The sequence below is a fragment of the Zingiber officinale genome, chromosome 8A (assembly GCF_018446385.1).
Source record: "Zingiber officinale cultivar Zhangliang chromosome 8A, Zo_v1.1, whole genome shotgun sequence".
NCBI lineage: Eukaryota > Viridiplantae > Streptophyta > Magnoliopsida > Zingiberales > Zingiberaceae > Zingiber > Zingiber officinale.
Window position 1 is genome coordinate 11,203,701 of NC_056000.1, and position 25,006 is coordinate 11,228,706.

Here is a 25,006-nt window from a genome sequence, read left to right on the forward strand (position 1 = left end):
GATCCATTGGAGGAGAATTATCATCTAGCTTAAACTAAAAATATTTTTTAATAAGAAACTTATATGATCCTTGTTTTTGAGTGGCATATTTACCCTCCAAAGTTGTTCAGATCTCTCTTGGATTCTTCGCCACCATGAACAGATCATAGAGCATGTCCGAAAGTGTGTTGAGGATGTGATCCCTACACAACACTTCATCCTCCTCCCGCTTGGCCCGTTGCTTCCTTAATTCTTCCGAATCATCATTAGTGGGTGGTGGAATGGCAGGAAGATCAAGCTTGAACACGTAAGAGACCTTCAATGCGGTGAGAAAGAATATCAACTTGTCTTTCCACCGGTTGAAGTTTGTTCCCGTCCCATCAAACCTATCTAGTCTGACAAAGTCTTGATTCATAACTTTGATAACAGATTCTTGGGTAGACTCCATAGTTACAAAGAAATAAACTCTTTAAGATTGTAGAAAGAAGTTCTTCAGAGAGGCTTTGGAAGAGACCCGAGGTCAAGACTTGAAGTCGAGATACTGAACCCAAGAAAATCTAAGACGTGTAATCATTTTCCTTAAAGAGTTTATTGCCTCCACTATCTTGCTAGACCGGATTATAATAGACAATCTCTTTTAGTATACAATAGATTCTCAGACAACAAAATAGCAAGTTCTTCAGTTGTTTGCATAAGAATAGAGAATGATTATTGTCTTTAATTTGGCCAAGAGCACTTATTTATAGAATTCTTTCAATTAATCATGAAAGGATATAACAATTGATTAGTCATGTTGATTCACAAAAGGATACAACCATTTACAATGAAATCGTTGATCACAAAGGGATATAAATATTCATATTTTAAATATTGTTTATAATAAAAACGGTTGATCACAAAAGAATACAACTTTTCAAAATAGATATACTATTCACAATACAAACTATACCTCAACAATCTATGGGTCCGCCCCGTATCAATTATTATTGTTATTTTTTTTTTTTAAAAAAAAATGATGATCTCTGTTGCTTATGTCTAAAGGTTTTAGATGCCAGTTCAAAGCTGAGATGCTTGGTCACTTTAAGTCACCTTTTACGCTTGCATAGCTTTTAAATGGATTGCTTTTCAGAAGCTTAATTGATTAAATGAACCAGGCCATATGGTCAATCGACTGGATTCTCTTGCAGACTTATTTGTAAGTTTTCTTTAATTTGCACATAAAAAATTAAGGCGAAAAAAAAATCTGCAAATCACAGCGTGCCATGAAATTATTCATTATTTTGGAGAAACATCCTAGCTCCTGGAAGAAAATGATCAGTAGTTAGCAAGAACGTACGCATCAATTAAAGCTCCTGGAAGAACAAATGCATCGATGTTTAAGGACATCCCAACTAAATAAGAAAGGTAACAAACAACAAGAGGCAATTGCACCACACATATTCTTCTCCAACACCACCATCTAGTACAAGAAGAAAGCGAAAAAGGATGCGAGGGAGGTTGCTATGGCGATGCCGACGACCGGTGCTACTACTGTGAACGACTCGCTGGTGGGGGCCGGAGCCGGTGCCTCCACGGCCAGTGCAGCAGTGCCGGAGGCGGCCATGACGATGAGGCCAGCGCTGAGGAGCTTCTTCATCTCCATTTGTGAGGTTAGCTTTCTTTCCCCTTTTTTTTCTCCCTTCAAGCTTGAGGAGTAATGAAAAGAAGCGAAGAGAATTTATATGGAGTTTAGAAGAAATTAAATAATCAATTTTAGCTAATTAATTAAAATTTCGAGCCGACTGTGTGCTGTAAATGGCCTGATCGGTTACTTGCCCGCATGTGCATGGCAATCGGACAACCCTAGGAAACTTTACTTCGTAATAATAAACGTCAATAATAATTATTAAAGTCAAGTAATAAAAATTTGGCGTCGTCCGGACTCGAACCAGATATCTTCAGTGTCTAATTCATAATAATAATAATAAGGAAACTTTACTTCGAAATAATAAACGTAAATAATAATTATTAAAGGCAAGTAAAAAAAATTTGGCGTCGCCCGGACTCGAACCGGAGACCTTCAGTGTGTTAGACTGACGTGATAACCAACTACACCACGACACCTTTAGTTATTTGTTTATATTATATTATTAATTAGTACTTCTGATCTCCTAAAAACTAACGTATTGCAGTCGAGAGATTATATCATGGGTCTGGTCCTGTAAATCAATACTTTTTTCTTCTTCTTCTTCTTCTTCTTCTTCTTCATCAACAACAACAACAATTGCCACGACTCAATTAGCCATCTTCTCCAACGATTTTGGCCCGTTTTCAAAGTCACCAGTTAATTGTGTGGACGTCGTGAAATTAAGATCCATCGTTATCTCACTTGAGATGAACGGAATTTGAGCTTTTGTCCCATTGCAGGGAAGGCATCAACACGGGAACGAGAATCCACTGCTTGTTTTTTGCCCGTACGATCTGGTTAAACACTAATCTTCTGTGTTAACGATCGCTCTTTTTATACTCGTAGAATCCGACGACCAAATTAAAAGGAACTCCTTTAACTCTCTTCATTTAATTTAATTTAATTTCCAGGATTTGTTTTCTTCTTTGCTTTATTTATTTTTTTCCCAAGTCACGTTAATTAGGAAGGAGATAGTCATGATGAAGCTGTGGTCAGCGTTCCTCAAACGAGCAACGCCACAGTTTATACAAATTACAAATTAAAGCCCTCCACTTTATCTTCTCTTCCCGAAAACGCACTTAATTTGTAGAGCTCAGGAACCTCTTATCCACCGCGCAGGGCCCAGATGACAGCGCTGTGCGTAGGCGCCATTCCGTTTCTATAAAAATTTAGCCACTGTTTTTGCTCTCGCCTCAAGTTTCTTTCTCCCCTCCACCCACACCTGGAGGAAGAAGAAGAAGAAGAAGAAGAAGAAGAAACTCAAAGGTACGTAGCACTGATTGTTAAAGGTTTTCTTGATTCAGTCCTTTTTCTTCCTCAACGTTTATTTAAAAGAGTTGGTAGTGGGAGAAATCGCCTGTCTGAGGCCACAAATCATTCAATCAATTCTGAGGGATTTTTTCACCAGGAATATGAAAATCCAAGTTTCTAAGAAAGAAACTATGGAATATAATGAAGTTTAAGATCGTAAAAGTAAATTAACATGTTTTCTCTCACCACAAACTCTGGCACCAACTTAATTGCAATTTGGTACATGTGAAAGCCAAAATACTTGTGATACTTGGAACTTATATTTCAGAATCAGCCTGTGCAGTATGTAGGAAATTTATACTGTCATGTTTAAGTGTTTATTTCCATCCTTTATTTTGTTATACAAGGTTAAATTCCTATCAAGTTTTCTTATTGGATAACATAATCTAACATCTATTACACAATTATCCGTTAGATAATTGTTGCTATATACTTTCACCTGAAGGAGATAAGCTCACAGACGGTAGCTTCATACGTTATATCTGAGAGCTTTGTTATCCTCTAAAGCAAAAAGATAATTTTTTCTTAAAAAAAAAGGACTGTCACCAATTATTGAAGTAAAAAAATTGTTGTTTGTTCTTTTGTTGCACGACCAAGATTGCATGCACTGGACTGCAGAGCTAAGAAATGAGAAACTTATCATCCTTCTCGTGGACTTTCAGGTGAGCTTATAGCAGCCATCTGAGCAGAGTAATCCTTCTGTGGCAAAAAGATTCACCAGGAAAAAAAATGGACTTCGTCTATGGAGCTGGGAGGAACCACCTGTTTGTTCCAGGGCCAGTTAATATTCCTGAGCCAGTGATACGGGCAATGAATAGGAACAATGAGGACTATCGCTCACCTGCAGTGCCTGCGTTGACAAAGACTCTTCTTGAGGATGTTAAGAAGATCTTCAAGACTACTACTGGAACACCATTCATTATCCCAACAACAGGTATAATTTGTTTGTTTTTTTTCCTCCATTTCATTTTGCCAATGACAAAATTTCCTTGTGGGATGATTCTGAACTTTAACAACCACTCCAAACTATGTCGAATAATCTTAAAACAAATCTAGATTATAAGTTGAGCCTTGATTGATTGTTCAGACTTGCAATTCGTTTCTTTTAATGAGGTCTTTGGATCAGGTACTGGGGCTTGGGAAAGTGCACTTACTAATACTCTATCACCTGGAGATAAGATTGTGACTTTCCTCATTGGACAATTTAGTCTTCTCTGGATTGATCAACAGAAACGCCTTAATTTCAATGTCGATGTAATCGAAAGTGATTGGGGACAAGGTGCCAATCTTGATGCATTGGCTTCTAAGCTACAAGCTGACTGGTCTCATTCGATCAAGGCTGTCTGCATTGTTCACAATGAGACGGCAACCGGAGTTACCAACAATTTGGCAACTGTAAGGAAATTGCTTGGTATGTCAAACAATCTAGTCATCAAAAAATAATTCTCTTAATAGCATATTATCAGATGTTGTCTTGACACACAAGATTTTAAATCTTAATTGTCAGGGTTCCAATTCTTGTATAGATTTTGTTTCTAATAGACACATTTCCCTCAATGAATCTGGATCTGCAGATGAGTACAAACATCCTGCATTGCTCCTTGTCGACGGAGTCTCATCAATCTGTGCTCTTGACTTCCGCATGGACGAATGGGGAGTCGATGTCGCTTTGACAGGATCTCAGAAGGCTCTTTCAATGCCTACTGGTATGGGATTTATATGCGCCAGTCCTAAAGCTCTTGAAGCCGCCAAGACTGCTAAGTCTCTGAGAGTGTTCTTCGACTGGAATGACTACTTAAAGTTCTACAAATTGGGAACTTACTGGCCCTACACGCCTTCCATCCAACTGCTATATGGACTTAGAGCTGCCCTCGACCTCATATTTGAGGAGGGTCTTGACAATGTGATATCCAGGCACACCCGTCTCGGAAAAGCAACAAGGTAAACAGACAATAACTGTCGACATGTATTGTTCGTCTTCCTTTCGTTGCAATGAACATAAGCTAAATCCTGATGTTTGTATCAAAAAAATTGACACAGACTTGCTGTTGAGGCTTGGGGCTTGAAGAACTGCACACAGAAGGAAGAATGGTTCAGTAATACTGTCACTGCTGTGTTAGTTCCCTCTTACATTAACAGTGCTGATATAGTGAAGAGAGCTTGGGAGAGATACAACTTAAGCTTAGGATTGGGACTCAACAAAGTGGCAGGCAAAGTGTTTAGGATAGGGCACTTGGGCAACCTTAATGAGGTATTGATTATTGATTCCCTATGTTTTTTCTGATCAAAGTAGTTTCAATTTATGCTTTTGGGATAACCGGCTCCATAGTCGAAATAGAAATTAGCAGACCTAACTATCATTTTTGAGTCTTGCAGCTTCAATTGCTGGGTTGCCTGAGTGGCGTGGAAATGGTGCTCAAAGATGTAGGATACCCAGTCAAGCTAGGAAGTGGAGTTGGCGCAGCAGCTACTTACCTTCAGAACAGTACTCCTATGATACCTTCTCGAATATAAGGACCACTCTGGTTCTTTGCTTGGATCAATTAGGACCAGAATACTTATGAACTCCTTGAATTCTCAAGCTAAATGTATATTGGTGAATTATTATCTCTGTATCAATTAAACTGTGTTCAAAGCAATACCAATCTCATCTGGTTTCACTGTATTCATTTCCTTATACTTGTCAACAACTTATATTTCAGTGGTTAGATTAAATTTCTCTGGTCCCTAAACTTCTGCTATTAGTTAAGTAATGGGTTTTATTCTCTAGTTGCTAAGTTAATAATAAGCAAGCATATATAAGATTGGGAAACTACAAACTTGGATAAGTGCTGGCTCAAAGCCACAAAAAGGTTCGTCATACCATCTGAAATTTCCACTCTCCTTCCACATGCTCTCTATCTATCATATTTTTGCATAGCACAATAGATACCTACAACATGGCAAACATAAAACAACAATATAATGCAACAAACTGTTATGTATGAGAAAATATTTGACTCGTTAGTTCACACTGATGGAGCAGTAACATTATTCTTCAAAATTTTCAATTCATCTTTCAATGAAAAAGTTCACTAGCAGTCACTTACTACTGAATTTTCAATTTGAGGTACAATGTATATGTTTTCGTGTGAAAAAAAAATAATTGTAGAATTGCGTATATACCATACAGAAACATCCTTCTCTTCATCTTGCATCCTTCTTTTCTAATGACTTTGGTAGCAGCTCAGATTCACAAAACATGAATTTGAAGGTCAATTTCATTTGGAATAAGCAAGCAATGATCATTTTCAGTATGATAAGCAAATTTCCACGGTAGCTTCTCCATGTTGCAAAAAATCTTCTGTCAATTTAATGCCTTTGATCATCCTTGGAATTGCAATGATTTAGGAAACAAACAACGTTCCAAGTTCTTAGGGTGGCAAATCCATGCAGATATGGTTGATTTCTCGACTAGCATTTTTGTTTTTCTTAAGCGAGTTCTGTAATCTACAAGATTGTTGCAATATCAGATTATATGTGGAGGCGTGCTCCCTTGCTACTAGAGAAAATTCGTCATGATATCTTTGCATTCCTTCAACAACCAATTGCCAAATGAGAGCACCAGCTCCAGCTTGCCCCTTACTGGCTGACTCATACACTTTATCATAAACTATTTTTAGTAATATGTCTCTGTCGTATGACCCATTTTTCTTAACATGCAATTGTGAGCCAACCTCTGAGAACAAGACTGGTTTCTTCAGCAAATGCTCACTATCATTGATATGAGAATCAACCCAACTTGAGAGATACTTTACTTTTTCTTCCAGCGTTGCCTTTGGTATCCTACAAGAAGACATGAAACAAGAAAGTTATTAAAGGGGAGGTTTCAGTTTACTCTTCTGAAATCTATTGGATTGTCAATTTGAAAATGTGATTTTCAAGTATCACAGCTGATCTCTTTTAAATGGAAATTTTTAGAAAACAAAATAGACATAGAATAAAAAAATTCATAAATTTTCCACCATCAGATCTAGAGTAAATTGTTTCTAACAAATTAATCATGCATGATTTAAATGGAAAGTGTTGCATTGAGATTGAACACTTAAAACAAAGGCCTAAACATACGAAGAGTCACGTTAAACTTTAGTGGGCATGATCAAAGTTAGCCCCATGTATAATATAGCAAGCATGAAACATTTAATATTTTAGCTGAGTGAAGAAGGTTAGAAACCAGCTATCAGGATATGCGTGCACAGAAGCAAAATCTATATTCTCAATTGCTGAGTTCTTTATAAAGTCGGAACCAAGTGAAGCTGCCCATGCCCCTGGGTTTATCCCCAACCGTTCTGTTCTTCCAGGTCCATAAAACCCTTCAAGCCCCACTGTGACAAGATGTTTCTCATCTAAACTCTTTACATATGATGCCATCTCAGCAATCCATTCCTGTAAGAACAGCTTGATGAGCTAAGAATTTCGAGACTAGGCATCTATAAGTCAGAGCATAGACATATGCATTTACTTCAATGGCTGTTATCCTATGAAAATTCATCATGCTCAACTGAGTGAAAAGGTAATAATGTGTGAGAAAAATAATTCAAAACCTGAAGAAGTGAGCTGGATGAGTTGGAATCACATCGAGGTTCATTTATTAGTTCCCAAGCAAATATGGCAGGTTCATCAGAGTATCTGACTCCACTGTAGGAGTTCTTTCTGGAAATGATTGCCTGTAGAAGTACAATATAAACAAATGAATAACATATGAACTAGGCTATGTTGCATGGATATGGGTACGGGTATCGTGTCGAATAAGATATGGCTAGGATACAACAATCATTAAAATATATATATATATAGTATTGAAAGATCATGAAAGATGATCAAAACCGGGACTTTTAGATATTATTCATCAAAACAATTGAAAGCAAAAAAGAAGAAAAAGGAGACTGAAAGATTAGGGCTTATATTCAAATTTCTAAACCAAATCTTTTTGACAAAATGATTAGGGTTTAAGCACTTTAGAGGAGTGAAGCAAAAATCAGAAATAATAATTTATGATTTACATGGCGAGTACGGCAGTTGGCTGACGATGTCAAAGAGGCGATGAGAGGCAAATAAGATGAGAGGTGAGCAGAAAAAGATTAGGGTTTAGGGTTTAAAAGCCCACAACCCAATTCATTTTTATTAATTATTTTCCAATTAGTCCTAGAAAATTTCCAAGTTTTTTCAATTAACCCCTAAAAATTTTAAATATTTGCAATTTTGGCCAAATGTATCTGGAAAAACGTATCCTAACCATATCCTTGTCGTGTCCTTGCTGTGTCCAAAATGTATCCGCCTAGTCAAACCTCAAAAAAGTCCACGACACGTTTTTGGTCGTATCTGATACGTGTATTTGCGTATCGTATCCGTATCTGTGTCGTATCCATGTTCGATACTTCAAAAAAAAAATCAGAGTATTCGTGCTACATAGGAACTAGGTCAACATAGTTATTTATTTTGCACAAATAATAATAATGCCATCCAATTTCAAAGGAGGATATACCACAACCTGCTTCCCAAATGAGATAATTTTCACATGAACATTTTTTACTAGAACTTGTACATTAACCTTTTTGTAGTCCAACCATTGGTCCAAAATACTTAGCCCGTTATAATAGTAGTTCACTTGTCTAAGCATACAAACCCTCTTTTATCACACCCCAATAAAGAGAACTAGACTAAGCTCAACCGCTGCCATAAAATGCTTAAACTTAAATTATAATAGCTAACTATCTAAATTTATTGTTCACCTTTAAGTTTGTTCTTAAGCTCTTAATTATAAAATCCGAATTGGGTAACCAAGGAACTTGTGCTTAACATTGCATAACAAAGACCTGTAGCATCTTTATCGAATGAACTTCAAAAACATTTACACTAGAAATTACCAGCATACCTTGAGAAAGTCTTTGTAGTATCCCTTGATGGTTGAATCCGAGAAGAATGGATCTAAGGAAGTTGACACATTAACCCCAGCAGCTTGTGCCCACCTGACATACTGAGCTTTCCCGCCAAATGCTTTGAGATTATTGACAAGGCTAAGAATTAACCTGATGTGATTTTTCCTTGCTTCGTATATGACAAGATCCAATGCCTGATATGAAAGTGGTAGTAAGTAGTAACTCACAAATATCAACTCCTTTTAGACAAAACAAGCTAGTATAGCTAAAATGTTATTTCTAGTAGTTTTTATGCTATGAAATTTGACGTTGCTAATAAAAATCCCATTCCAGTAGATAATATAATAGTTAGAAACCCCAAAACTGATCGCGCATTTCTCTCACTGTGAGAAAAACATGCTTAACCAGATTACATAGGGACAATTCTAACAGTCAGTAACTGTTTGAAAATCGTAAAAATCCCACCAATATAGTGATTTTATTATAGAAGAAATTTGTAGTTTTAGTCCTTTTTACAGCCTAATTATGGTTATGGTTTTTATTAACTGAATGAACAAAACCGAATGAAACCTTTTCCATCCAAAGGCCGCATTCCAGTCGAAATATCTGTACTTTACAGGAGAATCACAAAATCACCAACCTGGAACTTCCTTTCGTCGAAGCGTCCGGGGGAGATCTGAAGCGCATTAGGGCCTCCGTCACTGAACGCCCACGTCCGACACACCGACATCCCCATGGCGCGCCCGCGCCTTAGCATCTCTACCATCCAATTTCCGGATTCGGATACCATAAGCCAGTAGGAGTTCCAACCGTTGACGTAGATCGGCAACCCGTCGTCGAGGTCAACGAACTGTGTCCCATTCCGGCCGATGAACCCCATTCGAGGCTGCAGCCACGGGATCGGGACCCGAATCCCGCCGCCTCCGCCGGACGACCAGTTGAGGTAGCCCACGGCGAGGAGGAGGAGGATGCCGAGGAGCGAGTAGACTCGCCGCCCCTTCATTTCTCTCTTCTGCAATCCGTGAAAGGCGAAACCATATTCTCTCTCCCTTCTATTCGTTGTTCCAGTGGGGCCTACTACGCGGCACGCAGTGGGCCAAACCGTGAGTAAATAATGGCGGCTACTTATTGGTCGTCTACTCCCCTGTCACATAGAGGCGACGGAACCGAACCGACCGAATCAATTGGTTTAAACTGAACCGAATAAATTTGAGACTATCGAACCGAACCCAATGCGCATTTAATACACTTTTTTTAGAAGTTGCGTGGACAAAATTCAGTTGAAAAGGTCCTTTTGATGAATCATTTAAGAAACGACTGCCCTAATCCATGTTTCCCGACTCTTCAAGAGTTTTTCTTGTCGAAACGTTGTAGGTATTGACTATGATAAATGCACAAGTATTTTCAATAAATATGATTCGAGGAAAAGAAATAAAAAAAACTCTTAAAAATGTGGGAATTGTTTTGTTGTTATCTTTAAACACGCATGAATCATGAATGCAGGAAAAGAGAACCAAAAAAGATCAAGATACAGAACAAATAGGTTACTAAGCTTTTGCCCTACCGTAAACTATTGTAAGATGAGATGATTTCTGTCAAGCTCAATCATAGTTCAAGCACTTCCCTTTCAAATATCTTCCCCTTTACACAACCAAGTATACATAGGGAGTTTATAGCTATCAAAATGTAAGCGATACATAACACAAATTACAAGCACTGATAGTTTGGCAAATCATAAACCATTGCGGCACTTTAACCAAACCTTTCTCTCGTATTCTTATAGCACTTGAAAAGTAATACTGGAAATGCTACTATAAAAAAAAATCACAATGCGGTCACTTTTGCACAAATGCCTGCAGTTCTTTCTGAAATCTATTTTTCTGACACTTTGTTTCCATTTTTTCCATGATGGCCAAAAGAGAAGAGGATGAAGTATGGAAGTATTCTTTGCAGCAATCTCATCCGTCTACAGCTAATCTGTCCTCCGTCAATCAACAAAATATTCTCGTCTGCAAAAAAAAAAAAAAAAAAAAAAAAGGTAAGCTTATATCATGACCAACTTCGGTCAGATGGAGAAGAACGCAACTCCAAGCTTGCAGAATACTACATCATAATTGTTGTTAGCACCCAAAGCATGCAATATCTCAAGTATGTTGTTGAAGTAAATATAGTAGTATGGTCTTTGTACCAAAGGAAAAAAAAGTGAATTGTAACTTATAGATATACCTCAGCTGAGCAAGATATGAAAATCAGAAATTTATAGTTGCATTTAAGGATATTCCTCTATTATAAAAATGACTAGGTAGAAATATAACCAAGTAATTAGAAGTAAAATGGATAGAAGATTGAAAGACATGCTGTTATGTCCTCATTCCAAAATATATGATGGAGGCCAAATACTTCTTAGGAGTGATTACAGTAAATTTAAGTAAAAGTTCCTAGAGTCTAACCAACTCTTCTTCCATTATTGATTTACACTTGTTAACTGTACACATTCATAATACTCACTTATCACAAGATGAAGGTATGTCTATAATATCTGACAAGTTTTTCCTATCTATCTGATTAGACATGATGGAAAACAGACATCAAGACACATTTTAGTTTGTTTCTACTTACGCGGTTGATAGAGTCTTTCAAAGCTTCTAAAGTTGCTTCAAGCTCCATTTGCTTCATCAATGTTGCTTGCAGTACCTGAATGAAGAAAATGTGACTGAAATACAGTAGCCAATGCAGGAAAAATAGAAGTACAAAGAAAAACTTCATTACTCATTTATAAAATAGAATGAAGAATAAACATAGACACGAAATGCGCTGGAGCCAAGTGCATTGGTATTACCCCAATAAACTTCACAACTCGTTGCAAAGAGAAAATCATAATGTACAATGATTTGTCAACATGCAGTATATAGTGCTAATAGTTTGTCTTTTTTCAGAGAAGATTCCAGAATAATCTTACTTTATTTGTTTTGGGAACATCAAACTCTACAGACTTTATCCTGTCTATCAAATCCATTATCATCCGCTCTTTTTCTGGAGGAATCTCTGCTGGCTTACTGCTAAGTTCATTCAGCATCAACTCAACCTTTTGAAGACGGTTCATGCAAGCAGTGACATAATCTTTCTTGATGGTTTCTGCAGTAGAGTTTTTATTGTGTGCCAAGTCCAATGCTTCTAATGAATGAATATTCTCTGAGCTTGTATCAAGCCTAGACCTTAATGTACACAAAAAGGATAGAACTTTTACAAGAAATGAAACCAACATTCTTGCAAAACAGTGTAGTTTTCCCTCATCTAAATGATCCTTGATGTTGTGTCTATCAACAGCAGCATTCCCTGAATTTAACAAATGAAATAACTTGAAATTTATAGTACAATCAAAGAGAAATAGGAAATTCTGAATAGAAGGGTTAATTAGCATCTTTTGTTTATTTCTATGGTTAAAAGGTTGAACATCAACTTAAAGTCATGGGAATCTTTGTAGTATAGAAAATGATCAGAAGTAGTATGCATTGCATGTCCTTGACTAGGTGTGACTCGTACCACTACTGTCTAGTCAAATTACAATGGTCAGTACCAAATGAATTTGGCAGTGCGCTTGTGGGTGCATTTGCACGGTCTTTTATTGCTTTTGATGTCTTCACAGAAAGCTTGCATCCAGCTTGAGCAACGTGTATATCTTTATCAACCTTGAAAAAAAGTTCATTGCAATTCTGATATTCGGCATGATTAACTTCCCCAACCTGCCAAATCCAATAATGGAAAAATGAATTACAAAATAATAGGCTATAAGAAATATTTGTAGGCAACATGTTTTAATCTCACCCCAAAATGCATGGGGTGTTCAGGTCCTATGTGAATATCTATGTAGTCATTGTTCTAAAAAAAAATTATCTAACCCTAATTATATCCATAAAAAATTAGCATAATTTGATAAGAGTGCACAACAAATCAAAATAGACCTACATTTATGTGTCAAATCTGCAAGCGAACCAGTATTACTTCGCAGAGAACTTCATAGTTTGATATGCCATTTACAGTATTCTTCAAAAGCACAAACGTCATTAAATACCTCATAATCAAAATATTTCACACCCTTTTCCTATAAATTAAAAAAATATTTCTTAATTTGTATAGAGGTACAAGTAAATCTAGAACTTCTAAGTTGAGATAGCCCATTAACTCAAAGCTTTAATATCTTATCTCATGTCCAATCAGAGTGACTGCTTTTTGTTATAATTTGTTGTTTCATTTTAGGGAGAGGCCTTATCCTTAAGATTTTCTTCACTCTTTATATCTGAATTAATTTAAGAATAAAACAACTTGTTCTTTCTCGAGAATAGAAGGTTGGTTAAATTAGTTTGTCATGAGTCTTTGACAAACTAATTTGGCCAACTTACTCTTTGTAATTAGGACTGTAAGCTAGGACCAAAATCATCTGTACTACGATCCAGTCTTTGCCTTAGGACCATAAGCTAGCCCTTCCGTTTGCATCTGGTTGGTTTGTAATTTTACTTTATAATTTTATTGATCAGAGGGATGTTGATTGAGTTTCTGTACAATCTAAATTTTGATTCCAAAATAATCAAGGTCCTAATGATTTTTTCTAGTGAACATATTTTCTTCATTTGATTCCCTAATAATCATTCGCTTTACCTCTTGGATGTAGGAGTTGGCAGGAACAAATCTAAGTTTTGTCCTAACTCCTGAGTGAGTAGATTTTCCTTTAATTATTGTTGACAAGGAACTGTTTTAGAACAAGAAGTTGAAAAAAAAAAATAATAAAAATCCAATTACCAGGAATTGGATCTATCAGAGTCAAACCAAGGGGCTTGGGGCAGCTCTCCCCTCCCTAAATCTTTCCCTTAACAAAACTTGGTTGATATATTTTGCTTTTATCAATTTTAAGGCATCTCAAACTCTTGAACTCTAAATAGATGTGCATACTCAGCAACACGCAGTTCACTAAGAAAACAGAGTAAACAAAAAGGTGAAGTGTTTGTTAATTCAAACTCACTTTATGAGCTGAAGCATACTCAAAAGACCCTGATATCACAGGAGAGCCAATATCAACATCAGAAACAGATTCAGCTGCAGAAGTATCACTATATATTCCCTGTAATTAGAAACACCAAACTTATAACAGAAAGCTTTTTAACAGTTGTTGCGATGCTCGGAAACTCGTAATCTTGCCTTCAAGCAATGCAGCCTTGTACAAGGGGTTACAATTTTTTCTCCATCACAAGCATGTTTTCTTGCCATCAGGTAGGCTGCATCAACACCTTGCACAAGCTACAGGTGAAACAATGTCAAAAACTATTTTTCTTCCTTGGCTGACAAACATGCTATGATATATTAATTTAATGTTTCACTAGATCAGTTCAGTGAGATCCTACCTTTATGATAACTGGATCCTTCCAGGGGCCTTTATTAGATCTAAGACATCCCCCATCATAATAACATGTACATGAACCGCCAAGAAATTCTGGAAGTTGGCTGCAAGCATATAATATGATGGATTAAACAGTATAAGGTAGAGAAAAAAATAAATGAAAACATATGGTCAAGAACATCAACCCTGCATCAACTGCTTCAAGAAGTCTACTCTGGTACTTAGTTCCTAGAACCTGCAACTCCAAACTTTGTAAATAATTGAAGAGACAAGAAATAAAGTTTTAGGTATATTTTTTATGATAAACAAGTTTCTTACATGTATCTTTGAAGTAGTTTTAGGATCAAGAAAGCCTTTTACAGTATTCCAAAGAAGCTTAAATCCATGGCCAGCATTAACAATAAACATCTGATGTAGTGTCTGTGAAAATAAAATAGTGAAAAAATAACGCACAGAAAAAGCAAAATGGAAAGCAGATTAAACAAAGGTACCTCAGGATAATAATCACCATCTATTTTCTGTATATTGAGCAAGAGATCTCTGGCTGTCTTGCTAAAATTCTTCAACCCCTGCATCCAAGAAAATAATTTTGATCATGAGCGCTTAACATTGACCTTAAAGAAATGACCAAAGCCAAACTTTATAGGTTGTTGTTGAGAGAAGAATACCACTCCTTGTACATCCAAAATTGTTGTAGATGAACCGATATGTCTCTTGGCGGCAATTGAGCATGCAGGAAATTTCTCAGCCAGGACTTTCTCAAATTCTTGTACATGATACTTTAAGTATCGCTCAACTGTTGTTATGTGCATAAGCTTATTTGGCTCAGCCTTCCCAAGCCTCTCAATGTAGATTGGCCTACCCTCTTTGTCAACTCCATGGTACCCTTGTGGATAATAGCGTAAAACTCCCTCAATTTCTTCAAATTTGAAGTCCTAACTCAAGAGATTTCAGCAGCATGATCAGTCAGAAAGCATCCATAAACAATTCTTTCGGGACATGATAGAAAGAATCAGTCATATTGAAGACATGAATATAGAGACATGCACACTCTACTGATATCTGCCGATGTCATGCAGTATAAATTGATGTGGAAAAGCACATAAAAATTAAAAACAAAGAGAAGAGTTATGCGATCCATCAGATACTACATATAATTAAATAAATGGAAATATCCTCAAGAGCAAAATTGGACCAACCAATTTACACATTTTCTGAATATCTTTTTGTGAAACCAAAGATATCACTGGCTTTTTTTATACTAGTTACTTGTAGACACCTTTGGTGTAGCGTGTCCTGTGATTGTGATGAAACCAATGTACATCATTGATTCAAGACACCACTTGATGAGTGGATGCGGTGCAATGCACTCCATGTATTAGAGCCACTTTTTTTTTATTATGTACATGGACCGTGATTAGACAATGACTAAAATTCATTAGTTGCACTTCAGTAGCTGGTCTTTTGGCCCAAAGGATAAGCTTTTAGGTGCCTGGCATCATAAGAATTTGCTGGCAGAAAACCACAGCCAACTTGTTCACCATAAGAGCCCTTCTGAAATATATTGAAAACTGAAATTTACGAGTTTTTGATAATCTACTAACAATTTTGTTTATTAAAACATACTAAAATTTTTCTAAGTAGAAAATTCATGGGCTACATTAACATGCTGCCGTTACTGGCTAAGATTTAGTCTTTGTAACCAATATCTTGCATCAAAATATGACAAGAAAAAATCAGTTTGAAGTACTTCCATTGCCTTTTTTACTCTTTTAAAAAATAATGTTCAATAATAAAAAGAAACTCATTTACGGGAAGAAATTTTATTACGCCTAAAGTTCTTTGGAGTTTGGAATGAAAAAAAAAAATAGTACTTCCAGTAACATTGCAGAAGCCATAAAGCAAAAAACAAGTGAAATTTCAGCTCCCCACAAGGTACAGTAGCCCACCATGTCAAATTGCTTCTAAAAATTTAATAATGCTCTACCTCCAGAATTCTGTCTGCTCCAAATTCTTTTCTCCACTGAAGCATGTCAGCCCACATATGAGTTGCTTTCTCATAGTCAAATTTTCTTGCCTTGAGGAATCTGTTCAACAAGAATAATTAGGAAACCCCATGTAACATAAGGAGTACGACTTAGCAATCAAAGCTCACTCAGTAGTTGAATCAACTCTTTGACCAAAGGACCAGCAAATCACTAAATGATTCTAACCTCAGTAATGTGTGATAGTCATCATGTTGATTAGGCAGCAAGGCCATATCAATGAGTTGCCTCCGGAATAAATGGACAGCTTGCTCCTCTTCTGCATCTCTCACATCCTCAATAGACACCGAAGGAATTCTGAAATTGACTCTCCTCCTCCCCCGTTTCTTTAGAGAGTGGGTAAATCTGCAGGAAGCATTCAGCGCTTTTTTCTTCAGGGACCCCATTCTTGTCTGCCATCTCTCGTCCTCGGAGTTCTCCATATCTGATCTCCTTTCTTTACTCCCCTCGTAACTGCGTGAGCCTTCAACAAAATCTGAATAGAAGATTGGTTAGCAAAACCGATAGCGTTATTTCACTGTTGTGAGAACTTATCAGACAAGCAAACAAAACTACCTATCATTTTCACTGGAGGCACAACAACTCAACAAGAACTCTTTTAAGATATTAACTGCACATGAAACCAGGAGAACAAGTCAATCATCAGACAATATATTCTCAAAAATCATAAATCGGCGGGAATACATTTACCTTAAGGAAAAGAGGTCGAATGCAGAAACAAAGAGTCATCGAACTCAGCAAACGCAAAGATCGAACACTGATACAAATTCCACAATCAAAATTTTAGACGCCTAGAGGCTAGAAGTCATCTTGAATCGTCTTGTTTTTTTGGGAAAGAACTGAACAACACTGAGGAAAAAGGAAAAAGCTTAAATACCTCAAGACCAGATAACTCAAAATAAACAAGCATTAATTTTCACTAAAGTAGGACTGTCACAACCAGCATTGATTCAGTAACTTATTCTCTTTTCATGGTTCAATGACTCAACGTAAATCGAATCCGAAACTCAAAAAAAAAAAAGAAAAACCCTCATCGAACACCACACCCTCTGATCAAACAAATGTGGCCCCATCCAACATAATAAGCGAACTACAAAATCCAACGTACATTGCAACGCGAACCCATTCGCAGCAATCGAAATCCGAAACCTAAACCTCGAATCTCGGGATGTGATCTCTACCTTATCGAAGGATCGGCGAAGATTCTAGAATGTAACAGGAAGATCAGTTAGGATCTCACCACCCGTTTCGCCTTCTCCTGCAGTTCCTCCTCCTGCTCCTCTGGTTCCACTGCTTCTCGGGGATGGGTTTCGTCTGCTTTCCAGAAGTTACTTGCTTGCTCCTTTTTGTGGTTTGAGAGAGAGAAGGAGGGGAGGAATCGAGGAGTCAGAGTAATGTAAAGGCTCGAAGGAAGAGGGTTAGGATAGAGGTTAGCTATGCCATTGCTGTAGCTGTTATCTTCTCCATCTAGGCTCTAGCATGTTTTTTGTTTTCCATTTTTAATATTTACATATTCAATATATTTTTTCCGAAAAAATATAAATATGCCTTATCAAATGTTAAAATTCAAAAGTTTAGGAGGCCTATTTTGCTAAACTTTCAATATTGAGTATACACAATTTGAAGAAAACGTTAAATAATTATTCGTGAAAAAATCGAAAGCAGACTTATTGCTACGAAACACTATTTTGTCGCCGGAGAATATACCGGCACATCTACTCATCACCAAATAATTGGAGCATTTAATGCCATATTCTCCAATATTGAAAATCCAATAAATAAAATAACCTTATTATTCTGCATGGTTAGCGGTGAAAGGCAATTATTTAATAAATAAAAAAAATTAATTCGTCAAGCTTTTATTTTATTTTATCACGAGTGATCGTCTTTTTTTCCCCCGGCAGCAAGTACACAGCAAGGTGAAGACAAAAAGTAGCATAACTGCTATTGGTTTCATGCACATTAATGCTACAGGGAACATAAATTTAATGTTCAACCATTAAAGTTAAAGTGACTGGACTACTTCAAAATTATTATAAAAAAATACGAATAGTTGACTCTATAAATTTTGGCTAAGGTCGAATACATGCTACTTCACAGAGCCCACTTGGCACAATAAATGACTAGTCCTGATCATCGCTGTTGAGTCCTTTGAGGTGAAATTGACTCAACCTCATAACCTTGTGACGTACAATATTCTATCTATCCAAATAATACGATCAAAATCATCTTTTCGGCTCTTGCCTAGGATTTTAGGCTTTTGTGCGGCTTTCTTTCGTGGAGAAGTCGGAAAGAGATGAATACTTAGGATTACATGTCGCTCTAAATTATAGCAAAAGTTTAAAAGAAATGTTTGAATGTCGTTCGTAATTTATGTTTAAATTATATAAAAGAGATAAATTATGAGATTAAATTATAGTCAACCGTCAAATAATTAGGAGAAAATATATATCCATTTCTAACTACATTCTAAGTATGATTTTAAATAAATCAAGTTGAATCGAACCAAACTAAATTTTAAAATATTTAAACTTGTTTGATAGGGTTGTACATGAATGTTAATAAGTCAAATATATATATATTTAAACTTATTTATTTAGTTTAATAAATTATTCAAATTTATTTATTTAATTACTTTTATGTATTGAATGATCATACATAATTTTATAATAAATCAAATATTAAATTTATTCGTGAATATTCAGTTCATTGTTTCAAGTTAACAATTATTTTTAAAATTTAATGGGTTTCTAAATTGTTAAATGTTACCATTTAATTAAATTTGTTAAATTTATTAACTGAAGATGCAAATGTTACTTTCTTATTGTGCTTGATTTTTATCCTCAAGTGACTTTCCTGATTGTCCCCCGATGAGGGGGATGAGCCTTGTATTGGTAAAAACCATACTTAAATATATGTAGGGCATAAAGGACCAAAATCGAACAGTAACAAAACACAAGCATGTGTTGGGATTGGTGAAATATTGTAGCAGTGCGGCACGTGGAGATGGCAGCGCAAAGCCAATGCATTTATTGGGGAAATAGAAGCCTTGGAAAGGACTGGGCACCGAGCTGTGTGTCTGCAAAGTTCAAAAATTTTACTCTACCGTTTAAAAATTTAGTAATACCTGAGAAATGGAATCTCAATTAAAGAAGGAGAGTTAACAGTTTTTTTTATCCAATCACGTAGTTAACTTTGCTAAATATTTAAATTATGTATTCTACTTTTAAAATTATTAAATCATGTATCAAATATTCATTTTACCCCATATGTTTATCCCAATAGAGTGCTACATTGGGTTATTTTTTTATTTTTTAAAATACACAGATTTTTTAAAAATATATATATATTTAAAAAATTAGTACTTGGAATATATTATGTCAAATTGATATTTGAGTATGTATATATTTAATTAGAAAGATTAAACGAATACATAAAGTTAGTTTCATATCATTCTAAAATTTCTAGATCCATCAATAGATTTAAGCAACACCGACTAATGGATCTAGAGATTGGAATGATATGAAACTAATTTCTATATATTCATCTAATTTTCTTAATTATATATATGCCTTCAAATATCAATTTCGCATAATATATTAAGAGCAGTAATTTTATCTGAAAAATCTAATTCGTATTAAAAAAATCATTATACTTAATATATTGGATCAAATTAGAATTTGAGAGTATGGATATAATCAGGAGAACTAAAGGAATACGTAGAATATGATTTTTAGATCATTCCGAGATTTCTAAGTCCATCTGTCATTTTTTTCGAAATCGATCAAAATCAATCAAATTCTATGTGTTATTCTAGTTCTCCTGATTATATATGTCTTCAAACATCAATTTGACATAATATATTGAGAATAGTAAATTTTTAAATATAAATATGTCTGAAAAATTTAATTCGTATTAAAAAATTAATGTACTAAATATATTGAGTTAAATTGTTATTTGAAAGCAATAATATAATTAGAAAAACTAAAGGAATATATAGAAATTGATTTGACTATTCATGATTTGAAAACAACTTTATTTGATTGCTACTTGGTGGCAATAGATTTAAACCCATTTTATTTTTTAAAATGATTAAAATTTTAATTTATACTTAAAAAATAATCGCTCTTAATATATTATGTCAAATTGATACTTGAAGACATATGTATAATCAAGAGAACTAGACAAATACATAAGACTTGATTCCATATCATTCTGATTTCTCTAGGTCTATCAATTGATTTCGATCGAAATACCTATTATGGTCCATCAGCCGATTTCATATGATTTTTTTATGTTGTTAAAGTTTTGTTTTTTCTGGTTTGATTACTTCTAGTTTTGGAGTATTCTGATCGACGCTAGAAATTGTTGGGACCTTGACATTGGCTATTGGCTAGAGGGGAGATGAATAACGTCTCACCCAAAATTTCGCTTCCTACAATGGTTAGTGTGCAGCGAACATACAAACAAACAAATAGAAAGCTAATCTAAATATAAGACAAGAAATGCAAACCAAGCTACACAATCATTTAACGCGGTTCGGAGATCAATGCTCCTACTCCATAACTGTCCGTAAGGTAGACGATCCTGATCCGTCAGTGGATGATTCCCCGGCAAACTCCAGCTAGCTCACGTAGCTCCATGTGGGTAGAGAAACCTCACCACAACTCTCACAAGAACACTTGAAACGCTAGGGCACAGGTAGACTACTAATAGGGGTTAACCACCTCTATTTCGTCAATCTCAACCAAGCTCCCAAGGCTTGGTTATATAGACCAAGGGTTGAAAAATCCCGCCTACCAGTCGACTGCTAAAACCATCAGTCGACTGCCCTCTTGTGAAAATTCAACCGTTACATCCCAATGGCTCGATACCAGTCGACTGTTCCACACTAGCCAAGCGAACAGAAGCATTCTGTTCGCTCCCAGTCGACTACACCAGTTGACTGATGAAACCACCAGTCGACTACTACAGTACTGCTGCAGTAACGTTATAATAAATCCCTAATTCTAGGATTCTACCCTCGAGTGCATTCACTCAGCACTCATCATCGCCCGACCAACCTAGACCTAGCCTTCTAGCCTCCTCCATCAGCCTTGCGTTCCTCGAATGCCTCCTTATCCTGCACGTCTTGTCTTCTGGAGCTTCCATCAGCCTTGTCATTGTTATCGGGTCTTCCTTTGCCAAGAGGTCGCACCTCCGGAACTTCGTCCATTGCCAAGTCACACTTGGACTTACATTGCCAAGACTACATACTTTGACTTACACCGTCAAGACTCATCCTTAGACTTTTCTCCTTTGCCAAGATCACACTTGGACTTTCCTTGTTGTATTTATAGCTTGCACACTCACAATGCATATTAAATACAACAATAAACCTAACTTAAATCTTTGCCCAAACATCAAAACCTAGGGTACCCAGATTGCTCCAACAGAAATCGTCCCTTCTTTAGCAACAAAAGGTAAAACCGTTACCTCAACGATCACTTCAGGGTACTCCACTATCTAAAAGGGAGGTAAATCACGAGAGGTTTCGTCCAACAATATTAGTGCATGCAAGGAGGAGTTTAGATAACCAGCAGATCATTTCACACTTGCTTGGAGTTGATCTCAGATTTATTGACAGCAACACCCTTACGTGTGTAGGTCTAGGTAGGTCCGTTAGAGGGGTGAATAGCCTTGAAAAGTAGTTTGAAATTTTTCTTGCTTTTGAATAGAGCAAGGACACAATATTAAAAATAAACAATTGATATCAAAGTAATAACTTGAAAAATAAGAAGGGTTAGAAATTTACTTGGTTACAACCTAGGTCATTGTTAATTCAATACAGTTGAAAAACTCCACTAAAAAGACCCCTTCGTGAAGGTGGAGTAGTCTCTTATAGACTTTAAACGCTTAGGAATTACTTAAGAAATTAATACAAGAGTTGTTATTTAATTCCAAACTTTAGAAGGTTTTTTATAGTCTTATGGGATAAATTGTCATTGCTTAGAGGCGCCTCCAAAGCCATTCAAGGTGCCTCCAAGTGGATAAAGTTTATTCACTTTTCAACGGTTAACCAATGATTATTGTTCATTGGAAGCGCCTCTATAGAAGCTCCAAGGCACCTCCAAGAGAGGCGGGAGGGCGTCTCTAGCCTTCATCAGGGCACTTCCATCAAGAGGTGCAAGGGTGCTTCCATCAAGAGGCACGAGGGTGCCTCCAACTATGATGGAAGAACCTCGAGCACTATTCATCCGAGAATGAGCAACTCCAAGCGCTTGAGTGATACTCCAATCATCTGGAGTTGAGTTCACCCGAACCCAACTTCGATCTTCTCCTTGAGCAGACCTCCTACTCGGCTTCTCTTCCTTTGAACACTTCGCGCACTTCCACTGGTGTATTCTTCCGTAACTTTTTATCCATCGAATGCACTGAGCCCGTCGACTCATTTCTCATACCACTCTTCTCGCTCGCCGTGTGTTCCGCTTGACTTCTCGTGTTCCTAAGTTCCTACATACTTAGACACAATGTATCAAAATAACACATGACCTAAACTTAACTCGGTTGATCACATTAAAACCAACCTGAGGTATTTACAACATGAGCCAACTACAACTCGTGGCACTAGAAATCGTTCCTTCTTAATTAGAGGACATAATTATTTTTAGTACAAGTACTTTGACTACGTGATATTCCACTAAAAAGATTTGTTGTTCCACAAATTCTTTTTAAAGAAGGATCCAAATATCTTTTTATTTTTTTTAGTAGTTTTAGAGTTTTTTATATTTAAATTATTTTTGATATTTAGGGTATTTTTAATAATTTTTATTTTTATATTTTTAAATTTTGAGTTTATTTAGGATATTTTAGATTTTTAGTATATTAAAGTTTCCTTTATATCATTATGTCTTTCTTTTCTTGATCGCTCAGGGTTTAGATCCTATATAAATAATTATTTGAGTTGATGTAAGAAAGTTTTTTATTAATAAGAATTTATAGTTTGTTTCTAGACGTCGAGTTTAGTTGTCTATCTCCTAATATTCTGCAAAATTAATAGGGTTTAAAAGATCACTTCCAGTATTCATGTGCGAATCAATGAATCCTATAGTTATCAGATGCGTCAATTGGTATCAGAGCAAGATTGATCTTGTGGAGTCAATTGTCGTCTTCTTCTTTAGGAATGACGAGTTTTGCTTTTCTATTTTCTAGTATTCGTGAATCAACATATTCAATAGATTTCTGTTGCATCACACCAAGAAGATATCAACACATCAATAACACTTTTGATGATGATATGACCAATAATTCGAGGGCAAATTTTCTCCACCATGAGGAGAATGATATAGGATCTGAATATATTTTTATTATTTTTAGTAGTTTTTGAGTTTTCGATATTTAGAGTATTTTTAGTATTTAAGATATTTTTGGTAATTTCTATTTTTATATATTTGGATTTTGAGTCCATTTAAAATATTTTTAAATTTTTAGTATGTTTAGAATTTTTTTCTTTATGTTAGTATTTTTTTCCTTTCTTTGTGTATTAGGGTTTAGAGTCTATAAACAATTGTCTGGGTTGATGTAAGGAAGTTTTTGATTAATAAGAATATGTGATCAGTGTCATTTTTCTCAAATAATTTGGTTGCCTATCTCTTGGCATTCTGTGGAATCAATAAGGTTTAGAAGATTACTTCCGGTATTTGTGCACGAATCAACAAATCTGATAGTTATTCGTTATGCCAGTTAGTATCTGAGTGAGGTTGAACTTGTGGAGTCAGTCGTCGTCTCCTTCTTTAGAAACGACGAGTTTTGTTTTTCTATTTCCTGGTATTCGTGGGCAAATCAACAAGGTTTAAAAAATTATTTCCGGTATTAGCGTGTGAATCAATGGATTCAATGGCTTTCTGCTGCATCACACCAAGAAGACATCAAAATGTCGACGACACTTTTGATGATGATATGACCAACAATTTAAGGGTGAATTTTCTCCATCATGGAGAGAATGATGCAGAAGGATCTGAATATCTTTTTGATATTCTTAATAGGTTTTGAGTTTTTTTTATTTAGAGTATTTTTAGTAATTTCTATTTATGATATTTTGAATTTTTAGTATGTTTATAATTTTTACTCAGTATTTTTTTTTTGTGTTTTTGGATTGGAGTCTATATAAACAATTGTTTGGGTTGATGTAAAGAAGTTTTTGATTAATAAGAATTTGCGATCATGACATTTCTTCCCAAAAGTCGAATTTGGTTGCCTATCTTCTAGCATTTTGCGGAATCAACCGGGTTTAGAAGAAAGCTTCCGATATTTATTTGAGAATCAACGAATTCAATAATTATCTACTTCGTCACATTTTAAGACTATATATCAATTGAGAGTAAATTGATATATTTTAATGTTCTCTTTATTTGAATTTGGATCTCAGTGCCTCGTCATTGCTCTCATTTGATAAGATTTTAAATACTAAATCATAGTTGGTGATCCTGTCTAGAATCGGGGGAGATGAAACACTGGATACGTGACTCTAATGTTGGCTGTGAAAAAGACTCTGCGCTGATGAGTGATGACACTGATCAATCTATGAAAAATACTCTGCACTGACAACACCGATCAATCCTGCATGCCAAAAATAGAGAGTAGAGGAAGAGAGTGTTATTAATCAGGCCAGGGAGTGGTCCTCGGTGCAGTCACTCTGACACTCAAGTCAGACAGA

General features: G+C 35.8%; 3 protein-coding genes and 1 non-coding gene across 8 annotated transcripts; 1 reads left to right on the forward strand and 3 right to left on the reverse strand.

Annotated features, from left to right (window-relative positions):
- Nucleotides 1-2,008: 2,008 nt before the first annotated feature.
- Nucleotides 2,009-2,082, reverse strand: TRNAV-AAC. Its single transcript has one exon. It is a non-coding gene; the product is annotated as a tRNA-Val (tRNA).
- A 640-nt stretch (nt 2,083-2,722) lies between these two features.
- Nucleotides 2,723-5,625, forward strand: LOC122012417 (serine--glyoxylate aminotransferase). The gene is made up of 6 exons (XM_042568938.1): nt 2,723-2,911; nt 3,619-3,890; nt 4,083-4,367; nt 4,531-4,897; nt 4,997-5,207; nt 5,333-5,625. The coding sequence occupies exons 2-6, from the start codon at nt 3,686-3,688 to the stop codon at nt 5,468-5,470; spliced, it is 1,206 nt and encodes a 401-aa protein (XP_042424872.1). The 5' UTR covers nt 2,723-2,911; nt 3,619-3,685; the 3' UTR covers nt 5,471-5,625.
- Nucleotides 5,626-5,986: 361 nt separating this feature from the next.
- LOC122012419 (mannan endo-1,4-beta-mannosidase 6-like) lies at nt 5,987-9,952 on the reverse strand. The gene is made up of 5 exons (XM_042568944.1): nt 9,515-9,952; nt 8,871-9,068; nt 7,540-7,662; nt 7,170-7,381; nt 5,987-6,781 (listed from the first exon to the last, which is right to left on the reverse strand). Exons 1-5 carry the CDS (start codon nt 9,875-9,877, stop codon nt 6,370-6,372), a joined length of 1,308 nt encoding a protein of 435 aa, XP_042424878.1. The 5' UTR covers nt 9,878-9,952; the 3' UTR covers nt 5,987-6,369.
- A 564-nt stretch (nt 9,953-10,516) lies between these two features.
- Nucleotides 10,517-17,771, reverse strand: LOC122012418 (phosphatidylinositol/phosphatidylcholine transfer protein SFH13-like). Of its 5 annotated transcripts, none has more exons than XM_042568939.1 (16): nt 17,552-17,771; nt 17,002-17,068; nt 16,867-16,921; nt 16,480-16,786; nt 16,254-16,353; nt 14,935-15,201; nt 14,758-14,835; nt 14,585-14,686; nt 14,452-14,501; nt 14,271-14,370; nt 14,068-14,166; nt 13,892-13,990; nt 12,452-12,617; nt 11,834-12,210; nt 11,494-11,568; nt 10,517-10,883 (listed from the first exon to the last, which is right to left on the reverse strand). In XM_042568939.1, the coding sequence occupies exons 3-16, from the start codon at nt 16,871-16,873 to the stop codon at nt 10,866-10,868; spliced, it is 1,845 nt and encodes a 614-aa protein (XP_042424873.1). In that variant the 5' UTR covers nt 16,874-16,921; nt 17,002-17,068; nt 17,552-17,771; the 3' UTR covers nt 10,517-10,865. The 5 variants fall into 5 exon arrangements, with proteins under 5 accessions (XP_042424873.1, XP_042424874.1, XP_042424875.1 ...); XM_042568940.1 differs by having other exon boundaries at nt 17,002-17,160; XM_042568941.1 differs by lacking the exon at nt 17,552-17,771 and adding an exon at nt 17,493-17,511.
- Nucleotides 17,772-25,006: the final 7,235 nt, after the last annotated feature.